Source organism: Tympanuchus pallidicinctus, unplaced genomic scaffold (assembly GCF_026119805.1).
Source record: "Tympanuchus pallidicinctus isolate F22 unplaced genomic scaffold, pur_lepc_1.0 scaffold3, whole genome shotgun sequence".
NCBI lineage: Eukaryota > Metazoa > Chordata > Aves > Galliformes > Phasianidae > Tympanuchus > Tympanuchus pallidicinctus.
In genome coordinates this window covers 43372194-43387046 of record NW_026294747.1, presented here as the reverse complement: position 1 = coordinate 43387046, position 14853 = coordinate 43372194, and the positions used below count along the sequence as shown (strand labels likewise).

At 41.3% G+C, this 14853-nt stretch overlaps 2 protein-coding genes across 6 annotated transcripts in view; one reads left to right on the top strand and one right to left on the bottom strand.

Moving 5' to 3' along the window:
* The window catches only part of DGLUCY (D-glutamate cyclase), a 38295-nt gene extending 30449 nt beyond the window's left edge, over positions 1–7846 (bottom strand). Inside the window, exons 1-3 of one of the 5 annotated variants that reach the window (XM_052694041.1) lie at positions 7735–7828; positions 1783–2065; positions 538–641 (exon numbers count right to left, since the gene is read on the bottom strand). Coding sequence is in view for 3 of the 5 variants with exons in the window: in XM_052694037.1 (XP_052549997.1) it covers positions 7735–7806 (72 nt within the window). In the remaining 2 variants the exon portion in view is untranslated. Of the gene's footprint in view, positions 1–537; positions 642–1782; positions 2066–7734 lie in introns of all 5 variants that reach the window. The other 4 variants (XM_052694040.1, XM_052694037.1, XM_052694042.1 and 1 more) reach the window with 4 other exon arrangements.
* A 599-nt stretch (positions 7847–8445) lies between these two features.
* Positions 8446–14853, top strand: part of RPS6KA5 (ribosomal protein S6 kinase A5) — a 68119-nt gene continuing 61711 nt past the window's right edge. The window contains exon 1 of the mRNA XM_052694030.1: positions 8446–8911. Within this exon, the coding sequence (XP_052549990.1) occupies positions 8839–8911 (73 nt within the window). The 5' untranslated portion in view covers positions 8446–8838. The remainder of the gene's footprint in view (positions 8912–14853) is intronic.

Here is a 14853-nt window from a genome sequence, read left to right as displayed (position 1 = left end):
ACTGCTACTATCAGTACTTGGTTTCAAACTCTCAACAGAAAAATGTCTGAATGCATATATATATATATATATATATGTACACAGGAATGCACACACATATATGTATATGAGTACTTAAACACACGTATCTATGCATTCATTTCATGGCTGATCACATAAAAATAAACTGCTCTCGGTTAAAGAGAGTTATTTCAAGACTGCTATTTTAATACACTTTAAAATGAATATCTTAACGTTTAAGAAATAGTATGACTTTTCTATAGTGATTACATATACAAAAGAAAGTGTGCGAAACAAAGTATATTAAGCAGGTACAGTTTAGGATATAATCTATATGTATTAAAAAATCTGAGAGTATTACCAAATATGCATCTAAATTCAGTCACCTTGAATTCAGAGCCCACAGATCACAGTTGTCCATCTTATAAGTAATCTGTAATATAGACTTATCCCACGAAAGAGTGGTCAGGCACTGGAATGGGCTGCCCAGAGGAGAAGTGGAGTCACTGACCCTGGAGGTGTTCAAGAAATACTTACTTGTTGCACTGAAGGACATGGTTTCGTGGGAAAGATCTGTGATGGGTGGATGGTTGGACTGGATGATCTTGGAGGTCTTTTCCAATCCTGGTGATTCTATGACTCTATGCATATGTAGAGGAACCATTTAGTTCCTAAAAGATATGCACTTCTGATGGAGAATCAATATTTGGCCTTATATAGTAACTATCAGATGAAAAAATTTCAGTGGAAAAATCAATTTTCCCAGTTTTCAGTTGTATTTTAGGGACTTTCATCACATTACATGAATGGGAAATTTGGGGGGACATCTTTTTTACTTAGCACAAAGGAGCACCATTCTACAGGTAGAGCTCTTTAGCTAGAGCTCTTCAGCATTACTGCAGTGTGATGTAATCTTATCTGCACTGAACCTTTGTCTTGTGATTACAACCATAAGCTTACATTTTCAATTCTAGATCGAAAATTTTGTTGAAAAGAGTCTCTGACATAAAATACCATACAGAAAATAAGATCTAGAATTATTTATTTAGACTTTTAAAGTAAATTTGAATAGATGCGTGGCTTCTTTGTTTATGAATGCTGTAGGTAACTGGAATGCTGAGGGGAGATTCAGGCTGGACATTAGGAAGGATTACTTTTCAGAAAGGGTGGTCAGGCACTGGAATGGATGCCCAGGGAGGTGGTGGAGTCACCGAGCCTGGGGGTGTTCAAGGAAAGGCTGGATGTTGTGTTGAGGGACATGGTTTAGTGGGAGCTATTGGGAATAGGTGAACGGTTGGACTGGGTGATCTTTTAGGTCTTTTCCAACCTTGGTGATTCTATGATTCTATGATTCTATATTTATTGCATGAATATATGAACTTAATAGACAGATGCAAGACAAAGAATCAAACTGGAAAGACAAGAGGAAAGCTGCTCTCAAGCAAACGGCCAATAATAAGCAACTGATATTCTGTTAACAGGTGGTAGTAGAATTTTAAGTAAGATGGATTGCCAGACTTTCTTTAAATGTTTTGGGTTTATTGTTATTCGTGAGAGGGCTCTGTTTTAATAACACTGTATGATTTCTCTATTTGTCACTTTTAATAATCTCATCAGGAATGAAGTTTACAAAACCACAGACCAATCAAATCACCAGGACTGAAACAGATTGTTGTAACCCAAAGCTTCATGTACAGTAAGAGAAAGGATGCAATGTAAAGCTTCAACTCAGGCAGGTAGTAGCACTAATAGGAAGAAAACAATGGTAATGTTAAGAATCACCTGGAACTATGACAATAACATCCTTGGATCTGCAATTGAAGACAAATGTTGCTGCTATGATAGCAGATACAGGAAGTCTCTGGGGGTGGAAGGAGAATAAGTCCATTTCCCTGGGGTTGTGCAGGTGGGGCGAGAATGCAGAGGGGCGAGAATGCAGTGAAAAAGAGGCAGAGGAAAGATTAGGCAACTGTTGCCTTTGAGAGGGAATGATGACTTTTTCATGGGCTCTCTGAAGTCAGAAAGGGTGCTTAAAAGGCTGCAGAAAGAACCGCACCGGTTTGGCCTGAAATACAAGATTAAATAAGGGATTAACAGTCTGTTTGTCAAATGGGAGGGATTCTGTGAATCTATCTGTGAATCATGATTTTTGCAGAGATATCCTTCATCTACTCCCTCTAATCAAAGATAACACTCCAGAACTCCAGTGAACACCGTTGGCTCACGTCCAATTCAATTCATAATTCTGTCCTGTTAACACTTGCTATCAGAAAGCATTTTTGTCTAACATATGAAGCAAATGAATATCTTATACTTGTGCACTGTCTTCAATCACATAGTTTTTTAAAGAGAAATACAGTCACACAGGGGAACAGTTTTAACTAATTTATTATCCAAAAAATTAGGAAAATACTGCATCTCACTACCTGCTCAAAACAAATGTTTTGACGGGAACATAAGGGCACACTGCAAATCCATGTTGCTCAGAGAACAAGTGGTTAAGTCCAAGTTACACTGCACATGGATTACTGAAAACTCAAAGAACTGCTTGTGTGTGGTTCACGCCCCTCACCCACAGCAAGTATTTCACTGGACAATATGAAGTGAGGAGACTTGTGCTTCACATTCTGGGTTTGAATATGAAATAGTGGCAGATCCAACAGAAAAGACAACATTCCATGCAGGAGATAATAGGTAACAATTCTTCCTTCTCTCCCTTTTTAAAGATTATTTGGATTAATTTTTTAGGAGCTACTGAAAATTTCTGATTTATTATTACAGATATTTGTTTTATCAACTGATGTTTCACCATAATATTTTGTACCTGCTGTGTATCATTAGAATCATGTCTAAAAGCTATTTTTGTAATGAAGTTTAATTTTTTCATAATTGTTCAAAATTAATGATAGTCTCTCTCAAATCTTTCATCAAAACAATTTCCTGGGCCTTTTGAAGAGATTTTTTTTTAGCTGTAATGCTGCTTATCTTAAATCATATTATATTATATTATATTATATTATATTATATTATATTATATTATATTATATTATACTGTAATATATTACACTACGCTGAGAGTTGCTCTCCAGTCATCTAGTACAATACCGGAAACTAGTAGAGGTTTTTGATATTTTTCTGAAGAACTCAGTAGTCCTATTACAAGTTCTTTCCCAACTCCTAGAGATATACCACCAGACTCTGAAATACAGTTCTCTTATTTAGCCATCTCTGCTATTTCAATTAAAAGGTGCATCTAGTCTCTTTAAAAGAGTAGTTTCAGAATCAATAACCATGTAACTTTTGTCAAGGTAAAGGAAAAAATAACCAAGGAATCTCTGCAGTGTTGGTCACTTCATTGCTTTTTTGCTCTATGGCATTTTAACAGACATAATATGCTTAAATATGTAAGTAGGAAAAAAAAGTGGAAATTATTATTAGTTTTCATTTATGCTTTTCATAAACTGCCCTCCCCTCTTCATTAAGCAGTACTTTCTCTCTCCTTTTCTGTAGGATCTCTTTAAGAACTACAGCTCATACCTTCAAGCTTTGCCTGTTATTCTTCTATTTCCCCCCCTCATGTTTTTTGCTTCCTTTTTTGGGGGTGGAGAGCAGATGCGTGGCTTCTGCAACTATCAAGATGTACTTGTGGTCTGTGTGCTGACTTAAAAGTTTCAATTTCCTCATCTGGAGTTTTCAGATCATGTTGATTAGCTTTTCCTTCTTAAAGTCCCCGTCTCCAACATGTACAGTCAGATTTCAAATTCAAATTTCAAATTCAAAAGAACTCACAAATGAGTCTTCTGAAAAGGATTTGGGGTTTAGTTACACTGCCATCAGTATTACTCAGAGGTTTAATGGTTTTAATGACAAATTTGAAAATAATTTAAATTATAAGTGAGGATTATGACCCAAAAAACAATTTTTTCTATTAATCAGAAATTCTACCCCTATCTAGCTTAAGCATTTATGCAGATCAGAAATTGAAACAACCTTCTACTTCTAACAGGTAGTTTTGCATTTTTAAATAGTGTTCATTAATTTTTCTTTTCCACATCAGAAAGCAAATAATGTAACATTTTAAATTATTTCTCTTTTACAAGCATTCTTAACAATTAAAATTTTTAAACTGCTGCTAGGAAAAGTAGATGTGTCGTAATTGAAGAAAAAAACAAGTGAATTTTCAGTGAAGAAATGAACGCTAACTGAAGGACTTAAGTTTAAACATAGAAATACATTCTGATGCTGAGGTATAGCCCTAGAATCAGTGACATATCTTCATCACTTATCATTCACTCTTTAAAGAAAGAATCCATTTCCTGACAAAGCTGTACCACTTCCGTTAAAAGAAAGATTGGGCTTGGATGCTTAGCATAACTTCTCCTTTCATGGTATGACATTAAGTGGTTTTACATAAAACTCTTGGCCAGAGCAGTTTCATACAAAAATGCTTTAAACAGCAAATTTACCTACTCTATCTACTTTTTGACAGTTAGCAAGCACAAAAGCTCAACTGCAGATTTAGAACAACAGCAACAACAGAGCTCTTACATGCAGATAAAACTACAAATTAGTACCATATTAGAATTTCACCCAAAGTCTGTTTTATTTTATGGCTGTCTTTCATGAGGAGTCCTTCCTTAAATTTGTATTTTGCTTTCCAAAATTTGATCCTCTTTTTCCCTTGCTCTGCAAATATTCTCAGCGGGCTGATTAAAGGAAACACTTCATATCCAGCTTTCCAACACTTGTACTTTGAAAATAGCACCTACACCTGTAACAATTCAATGACCACAAGAAAGTACTAGATGCCTTCTTAGCATCATATAAGTTACTGTTTTTGTATGCAGCTCCACTTCAGAAAATAAATAAATCAAGTACCTTGATATTACAAAGCAGTGACACCCTGGAAGTAGGCAGATACAGCACTCATTTTCTTCTCTCTTTCTCTCTCATTTCGTCTCAGAAGACTGTATACTGAGCACTTCAATTGCACCTCAGCTCTCAAAGCTGCTTGGCATATAACCTCTTTTAGAACCAAAGAGGAAATGTTGTGACATTTTTTAAAAACTGTTCAGTTATATCTTTGTGTGATGTGGGTATTTCCCACAACATTTTTTTCCTCTCTCCTTTTGAAAATAGGAATGGCAAGTGAATATACATATTTTTTGAACAGTTGTGCTGTGGGGTAGAGAAGGGACATCTATCTTTAGAAGTCTATTACTCCATGTTCCCAAACTCGCAGCACATGCTCAGCCCAAACACTGAACTGCTGGTTGATCGATCTGTCAGGTTGCTCTTGTTGTACACAAGAATATCAACTTGGCTTGAAAACACTGTGTAAAAAAAACAAACATCTACACTACACTTCTCATTACATTGTAGTCTTTAATTGTCTTTGCATCAAATATTTCTTTGCCTCTTCACATTGGAGAAGTAATGTATTGAACACAGTTATACCAAGTAGTATTTTTTGTTGCACACACCTGAATGGTTATTTAAAATGCAAATAACATTTTCAGTCAGTTAAATTGCACTCAGAGCAGCATTTCTAAAAGCACAGTTTACATAGCAAAGGTGGTTTTACTTCTTCAGACTACAAAGAAATCTGTTATAGACCATTCTGTATTCCCTGTGGGTCTATAGCCCATCATTGTTTCTGTACTTTCACATGCCTGCTTCAGCTGCAGGCACAAGTCAATTTCCTCCCTCATCTGACTGACTCTCTATGCTAGTGATTTTAATGGAACAAAGGTAGAATCTGAGGGCTGGCACACAACTGCCCACACTTCTGACTGCTGGCATGGCACAGTTGGGCCCCTGACTAGTACTCCCTGAGTCAACGTCCTCATACAAGCTGGAGGCCAGCATGGCTCAGTAACTTTACAATCTGTCTAAATCCAGCAGGCAGTATGGAAAAGGCCACCCTGTTTTCACAGGTAAATAATTTAGCTGTATACATGCAGACTATGCCATGCTATGTCATGCCACTTGCACTTGACACCTGGATAACAAATCCTGCTCTACTTCATTTACTGGTGTGGATAGAGTCGGTATATTTCCTGTAAATCCTATTTACCCTTAAGAGTAAAAAATGGTACCCTTTTACAAATAGCCATAAAATCATGTGATGCTGCTTCAAAGACAAAAGGGATGGTATTAATGAAACTAGGCTGCTACGCCTGGACCATTTGACTGAAAGTACGCCTACCCTTAAATTGAGCACTGACCAAGTTTTATTATCTCTTACTCCCAAAAGTTCAGTTCAAATGAAATCTTATGCATGCTCTTCTACTTCTAGAATAGATGAGAGGTTTTGTATTTCAGTGTCAACATAGTCCTTCTGTCATAACGTATGCCAAGAGGTGGGTTTGTTTCCAAGCATTCACTTGGGAAGTTTTGCTCTTTTTGTGAAAATGGGAGAATCCTATTGCAAAACATATATTTTAACATGGGAGATACTGTTACATAAAAATCTCCATGTGTTAATATTTGGCTTTGCTTTTGCCAAAGTGCATGCAAATCAGAGTCTCTCAGTAACAACAACAAACTTTCAGCTCATGCAGTATTTTTTTCCAAGCCCAGACAGAGCATATAGAGCAAGCTGTGTGTTTTGCTATAAGCACAGTCCGCAGCTACCATAATGGATCACTAACCTTGGTTAGATTTGTTAGGGTTATCACCTCACTAGTTAAAGTTGCTATACCATTTAACCTGACATTTAAAGGGAAAAAAGGGAATATCTCAGCACGAGGAAAGTAAGCAGATAAAGTCTGTAAAGCTATGAACATCTGAAACTATTTGCAACTACTGAATTCGTTGCCAGCTCTGCTGGTGCTTCGTGCAAAGAACAGAGGGGAGTCAGGTTTCAGTCTCTCTGCCGAGGTTTCCAGGGGCCCTCCGAAGCACAGAGCTGCCGGAGGACACTGCGCCAGTCCCTAAGATGTGGGCTGGGACAAAGAATAATCAGCAGTTGTTACTCCTCCTTGAGAAGTAGGCACCCCACTACAAGGAGCCACTAGTTACAAAGATGAAAAAATGTAACAATTAACTTCATCCATTTATTTTGCATCTTCATTATTTTCTCTGCTGCAGGGGAAATGATGATAAAACATTTGCTACCTCTGCAATAGAGATACAGCAGTGTAATTTTTGACATTGACAGAAGTTAGCAAACCGATGTATTTTTGGTCTGAAAACACACACACACAAACCCACAACAACATGAAAAAAAGCCCACCTAAAATTAAAATCAAGACATGGTGTTTAAAGACTGCTGAAGTAGAAAGATAGTGGAAATCTCTGATCAACTTCAAATAGCTCAACTCAGTGTCCCCTCAGGCAGTGTATAGCTGCGTACGAACACACAACAGTTAGATATCTGTGCATACAAACACACACCAAGAAACATGTGATACTGGAACATGAAGGAAGGATCAGCAGAAGACATTCTATTTCACCGATGACTGCTGTACCGGAATTAAGACTTCCCGTGTGAATGCTGCTGTTGTGACACGGTGTTACAAACTTGTACCCTTGTCTAAGGCCGAGAAACAGCACTGACACCGAACAAGTGAGCGCAGACGCACAGCCCCGCTCGGTGTGCCGGGGCCACTCCCGCCCCGCTCCTTCCCGCCTCCTCCCACCCCCTTAGCGCCGCACGCGCTCCCACGCCGTGAGGCCGCGGCATTCCGCGCCGTGCACGCGCGCGCCGTGCGCTGCCGTGCCGGGACGTACCGGCGTGCCGGGCGGGCGGCTGCTCTCCCGCTGCCTCGGCTCAAGGAGGTGGGCAGCGTGACCTGACTCCATCCGAGCCGTGCCGGGCCGTGCCGTGTGGGCCCGCACACGCCTTTCCTGAGGGGAGGCCCGCAGCCCATCGCCCTCCGGGAACCACCCCCCACCGCCGTTTCTCCCTGCCCCTGCCTTCGCTGCCCGGTCGTTGCCGCCAGGAGGCTGCCTCCCTTTTCCCCACGCACGGCGGGGCGCCGCTCGGATCCCCCCCGCCGCCATTACGAGTGGGAAGGCGTCCAACCTCTCCCCCCTCCCAGTACGATGGAACCGGCCCGCAGTACAGAGAGATGGCAGATGATTGGCAATCCCAGACATCAATCAGCGCGCTCCTTTTTTTCTCTAGGCGACGCAACGCCCGCCCTCAGGCGGGTTGGGGGATGTAGGAGAGGCGGGAGGGAATGTTTACAAACAAGATTAGGGAGTAGAGCGATGGCGGGGTGGGGAACGAGGAGGCGGAGCCGGCGATTGGCGCAGCCGTTGGGCCAATCAGAGAAGGCGCCGCTCGGCGGAAGGGCGGGGGGCGGTGCGCGGAACGATCTCTGCCCAACAGCCGCGGGCGCTCTCGAGCGCTCGCGCCAATGAGGGCTGGGCGGGCAGGAATGGGGCGCTGAGAGGAACGGCCACGGCGCTCGCTTAGCCCTCCACCCCGTACGGCTCAGCCTATCCCGGGCGGGCTGGGCTCTGCTCGGCTCCCTGCCGCTGGGCGGCTGGAGCAGGGGGGAGGGGAGCGGCAAGGACATGGGCCGGCTCTGAGAGCCGAGGGAGGGCAGCCTACGTGTGTGCCGCCCCGTATTTTACTAACTGCTTGCTGTCGGGTTTATTTATTTATTTTTCTTCGCGCGCCCCCCCCCCCCCCCCTTCCCCCTTCCCCACCTCAAGGCGGAGGGAGAACAGTCCCCTCCCTTCCCTCCCTCGCCGTGCGCCTATGGCTCCCGCTCCTCGCAGCGTCCCCGGGAAATAAAATCCGCCCGGGGCTGGGTGCCGCCCCCCGCCTCCACGCACACACCCGCGGGGAGCGGCCGAGGCGGGGGAGCGCCCTCCCGGGAGAACATGGAGGGCCCCTCGGGCTCGGCGCAGGGCAGCGAGCGGCCGCTGCTTACCGTCACGCACGAGCTGAGGAACGGTGAGCGGCGGGGGTATGGCGGCGGGGCCGGGCCGAAGGGGGGGGGGAAGCCGGGGGGGGTGTGTGTGTGTGTATGGGTGGGGGGAGGGATGGCAGCGGGGTATTTCTGAAGAAGTGTTTGGGCCACACTTCTGCGCCTCGGGCTCTCCTGTCCCACTTCCCCACGGGTCCTGCGCGCTTTTGAAGGAGATAAAGGTTCGCAGATAAGGGTCGCGATTTCCCTTAATCGCCTTTTTGACTTTTATGGCAATGTCAGCGTGGAGGGGAGGCTGCCCACTGCAGCCCTTAGCGAGGTAGTTTCGGTGACAGCTCGGTGGGAGGCCGGGATGCGGCGAGCGGGGCGCGCAGCCCTCGGCTCGGCCCGGCCCCGCGCGGCCCTTCGTGCGGCCCCGAGCTGCAGCCCCGCACGTGGCCGTGGCCGTGTCCGACCCCGCGGGGACCTGGTGCTGCGGGAGATCTCGGTAAATGTATTTTTAATTGCGGCTCTGTGCTCCTCTGAAGTTTCCAGGCAACTTGAACGTTACGGTAAATACAGGACTTGCTGTTAATTCGGAAGTGTGTGTAGCACGTAGTTGGGATACGTATTCTCTGTGTTTATTAACAGTATTTAACGCAGCTATTAGCCCACGACCTTCATTCCTTTCACTTTTTTTTTTCTTTTTTTTTTTTTTCTGTAAGTAAAAGCAACTATAGGATGCTGTTCACCCTAAAAGTTTGAGCAAAGCATCCCCGCGGCTCACGTAACTGGCATCTTGTGTTGCACCGCTCGGGAACGGCAGGTGGTATTGCTGAAGTCCCCTCGGTACTGCTCAGCTTCCCGTCCCGGTGTCGCACTGGTCCAGGGGCTCTGTAGATGTACCCCAGTGGAGCATAGCTATCACTGCAGCGTTTAAAAAAAAAAAAAAAAAAAAAAAAGCTCTTCCTGCAGAAACCGAAGAAGCTGTGGTTTCCTTCTTTGAAGAACAACAGCAACAACAAAAAAAGAAATGGTGGAATACATATTTGTCTTATTAGGTATTGCTAGATTTCAGTATGTGGGAGAGAAAGAAGTAGGGGAAAAGGACGTGGATTGCGATTGTTCCATGTTGGACTCCAGTTCTGTGAAGATTTCTTTTATAGACATTGAGACAGCACATATCCCTGCAAGACAGTAATTTAGAGGTACTTTGAAAAATAAATGTGTTCAGTGACACTAGACAAAGTGTTGTCTAACAGCATAATACACAGTTGGTTTGATCTTGATTTTTAAGCTTTATGGAATCAGGAAGCACTGGTATTTTAATTAATTTTAAATAAGAAAAGACCAGGCTTGTTTGTCTTTTTGTAAGCTTTTGAAATGTAGTTTCATGGGAGTCAGTTGCTTTCCCTCTCCATATTAAGTATCTAGAAAACTCTGCTTTTTGAAAAATGCTTTCTAGCAATGGCTCGTCTATTTCAGGAACATTAGGGTGGAGGAGGGAGCTGCTCTGTCATGTACTCCTGGGAGACTCCTACTCCTGAAGATGTCAATAGTGTCATTGCTATGCATGGCATAGCAAGAGATTGTCTCAGAACTTGTATCTGCGCAATGCATGAAGATGTGATAATTTGGGGAGAAAAATTGCCCTCAGCTCTTTTGCATAGAAAGGTATAATTTATACATATACATAAGGATACTTTGGATGCTTTTCTTAGCTTTTTGCCCTCGATCTGGCTGTGTGGGTGCTTAGCTGCTGCCTAGGGTCAACCCACCAGAGTTATAAAACGCACGGCATGATTATTTATTTTCACTTCAGTTTGGGAAAGAGGGCAAGGGCATTCCTCAAAGCAGGAATTGTAGCTGTAAGAATCTTTGCTGCTTTAAAACACTGAGGTTGTGTACCATGAATATCTTCTTAATGTGTGATTTGTTTGGATTCTGGATTCCCTTCCTCTTTGTGTTTCCTTTGATGTTTCTAGCTCTGTGACTAATTGAATGATTTAGAAAGTATCAAAAGTAGTTGGCAGATGAAAAAGAGGTCAGTTTCCACCATGCTTCGAAAGAGTGTATTATTGTGGTAGAAATTAGTGGCTTCTTTGAGAAGGGAGTGCCTTCTTTTCATGTTGTGGAAGTTGTTGCATGAACCTCTTGATAACAGTAGCTCATTCAAAGCAGAAAGAATTGTGTATTCAAATCAGCATAGTGCAGGTGAACCTCTAGTTGTGCTTTGCAATTACTTGGGTCATGTAATTACTCAAAAAACATGAAGTTGGTTACAGACTGACATTGACTGCAGTCAGGTGAGTAAGTAAACGTACTATAGAACTTTGGTCTAAGATGAAACAAATTGAGAATAAAACAGGTGATTGCTTTTTACCTTCAAGCCAGTATTGTAGTATATGCACAAATTTGTGGTATTGTGGAAAATGCACAACTGGAGGACATGTAGTATTATCTCTACACTGCAGAGGTTCTACTTAGTATCAAGCAACAGTCACTTGTTAGCCTTATATATCATGGCTTGACTTCTTTTAAACTTTCAGTTTGAAATTATAATTCTGTCTTTTGACATCTACGGTCAATCTTAATTTTAACTTTATATTCTGTGTTCTTAGGGCACTGAAACTCATTCTCCATTGCTTCAGCAAAAAGCAGTTGCAGAAAATAACATCACTTCATAGATGGGCTCTGTGATAGGGAAGGAACTATGGCACTCGATTGCCTGTCAGATGCTGTGTTCTTCGTTAGATTGCAATGCTTGGGCACTGCTCTGTGCATTTATGTTTGATTCTAATGATGCATAGAATCAGACTTTTCCCTACTACTAATCAAACTGTATGTGTGCATGTACTCTGACTGTTACTTTTGGTTGGCTGTTTTGTAGGCACAGCAGTGACTTTTAGAACAGATTTGAGTTAATGTTGATTGTTTTTTTTTTCCTCTTGTATTTGGCAACCAATTCTTTTTTGTTTTGAAGAGATTGTTACACAAACCAACAGAAACAGCCATCCGAGAATAGTTGCCATCTCCTTTCCCTTATATTGGGAAGGAAGTGAGCTTCTGGGGGAAGTGGAATCCCCTTCTCTTGACAGGAAGGGGAAAAAAACATAGCAAAGATCAACTGATTGCAAGTGGTGACTGTCTTTGACTCTCTCTGCAGCTCTCCAGCAGTGGAAATACTAAGAGAATGAGTTTTTCAGGATGATCCATTTCTTGTATCTTGTAAAGGGAAGGGCTATATTCTTAAAGGCTAACCTTGTCAGAATTTTGCATCTCTTCTGGAGACCTAAGAAGCTTTGTATTATTTACAGTGGAGAAAGTATTATAATTACCTGTTAACATTTTTTGTTCCCTCATAGTGCCAGGGATCTGCACAATGACAAATGTAAAGCCTATTAGAGAACAATTTACATGGGGAAGGATATTGGCAGAGGAAAGAGCTGTGACATAGAAAGGCAAGAAGGAGATAAGCTGCCAACAGATTTTATTTTCTTCTTGTTTTCTTCTTTCATAAATCTTGATTTTTTTGGTGGAACAAAAATAAAGGTTAAAGGGTTCTGAACCTCTGTTGCATTTGTCTAGCTGGGAGGTTGCCCATCTCACTACTGTACTGCCTGGTGTGAGGCAAAAATGAGCAAAGCTGGGATCTTAAGGCAAACTAGTGAGAGATAGGCAATAGAAGTGTTTGGTTTGCTTTAAGCCATTGTTCTTTACCTTTTAGCTAATCTGTTTTGAAGGGGATACTGGATTCATTGTATTGTCACAAACTTTGGACTGAGGAACTTGTGTTAGTTTGTACTTGCAAGGGAAGAGAAGAGTGAAGCCTACAAGTAACTTGGCAAAGGGCTGCAGAGTTCTGGAGGCAGAACAATTTGGAATTTCCACTTGAGTCTAATAATTTCACACCAAATTGTAAGCTATGAAAGGGTTAAAACAGTTTGAAGGATTTAATATGACAAATTCTTATTTGAAGTAGAATTAATTTACATGTGTCTGTAAGGTAGCTTATGGCTTTGTAAGGAGGGATTCCTGTGCCTAAAAAAGGAGATGAAATCATGAGTTAAATAGAGAATTAAATAGCAATGGCTGAATTCTCTATTGTCTACACCTGGCACCTCTGCAGCACTATTTCTTAATTATTTTTAAAAGAAAACATTCTTATGGAAGCTTTTTAAATGATACAAAAGCTGTTTCTTATGGAATTAATAATCATACGTTGTGTATAATGTTTAGATATCAAGAGATATTAATAATTAAATATTTCAAAACTCTACTGTAGTAGAGTACTCTACTTCAGTCCTTTCCTAGAGAACTAAAATATATCTGTGCTGGTCTTGCTGTGGGAGATACAAGGGCAGCCTTTAATACCTCAATACCATTCAGATCTGTGAATTTTACTCTTATTTAAGAAGCAGTTCAGAAAGCATTTGACAGAGTTGATTAAACTTAAGTGAGAGCCTGTATATCTTAGGGTGTGATTTGCAGCTCTTGATGTAAATATTCCTGTTGGATCTCCTTCATTGCTTGGTGTCGGTTGTTTTCTGGTAAATGTAAATTTGCATCTTTATGCATTTGTAACTTTATGCAAAGATGAGGTACAAACTCTTCTAAGACCGCTTTGCTTCTGACACCTTCTGTACGTAGGCAGATGGCCTGCTTCGTGGAGGCTTTACACTACAGTCATTGCTTTGGTTTTGGTTTGGGATCTGTTGGGACTATTGACGTTCATAAGTATTTTATGCTGGTTTGAACAGTTGGTCATGAAATTTCACCTGAAAGAGGATTGTTCTGAAGATAATTCTTCAGTTGGCCTATCTTTTGTCTTGTAAGCCAGTATGTAAACACCTTCCCCCAAAACTTCAGTTACTCTCTTGTTAACCTGTGTTATTACTTTAACACTGTATCAAGAATTCTCACTTCAGTCATGGGCTGTATTGAGTGTTTTTGTTTTGATAAAATGGCATGCTGATCTCTGTTGAAGGAGAAGGCCAAATTTCATTCATACCTTGTTCTTGGTTATCATCTCTGGTTTAAAAAGGCGTGCACCGTGTTTAGACATCTCTTACTTGGATCTGGCTGTTTCAACTCTGGTATTTGTTAATGAATAAAGTTCTTATAATTGTGTTACCTAACTTTTTTTTTCTTAGCTGTTACGTGGTGTATACTGTTATTGCACGTTGAGCTTGCTAACCATGGGATGCTTTTGGGCTGAATCTTGGTGACCTCATAGTGATTCATCCTACAGTAATGACAGACCTCATAGCAAAATCACTTCTGTAATAGCTTCTGCTGATGAATGCAAATGGATTTTAACATGGAACATTTTCCAACTCAGACTACTGTGTGTTTGGATCATTAATCTGTTATTAATGTGTTGTTTTTTTTTTTTTCCAGCTTCTGATATACAGATGACAAATTTGGGGTATTGCTCTACAGCTTCAATCCATGCTAATAATGGCAGTGATTGTTTTCTGTTGCCTTTCCCACAGTATTTTGTACTTCTGAATTTCCACATTCTGTATTATACTTAGTTAATACTTCAGAAGATTTTTGTCCTCTTTGGCTGTGCAAAGCTTTGGTTTCCAGGCCTACTGGACTACGATTAACAACTTTCAAAACCTGAATATTTTTCAGCTCAGATGATCTCTTTCTTAAACACCTAATGTTACAGAGGATGAATGGTTGTCGCCACAGTTAGCTCAGTTGTGATTCTAGAGTTCAGAGTAGCATGAATTGCAATTTTCTTCCTTCACTGTGGGTCTGAACTGTGGCTGTATTTTATTTTTGCTTTTTTTTAATCACCTCAAGAACTACCTATATTTTTCATAGCTGTTATTTGAGAATTTGATTTTAAGTTTTTAAGATGGTTCCTTGTACTGATTAGATGGAACTTTTGTTCAGTGGCCTGACAATTATTAGCTGGTGATAGTCTTTCAGATTGAAAGGATTGTGGAATGTTTTTTTCACTTGTCTTCACAATAGA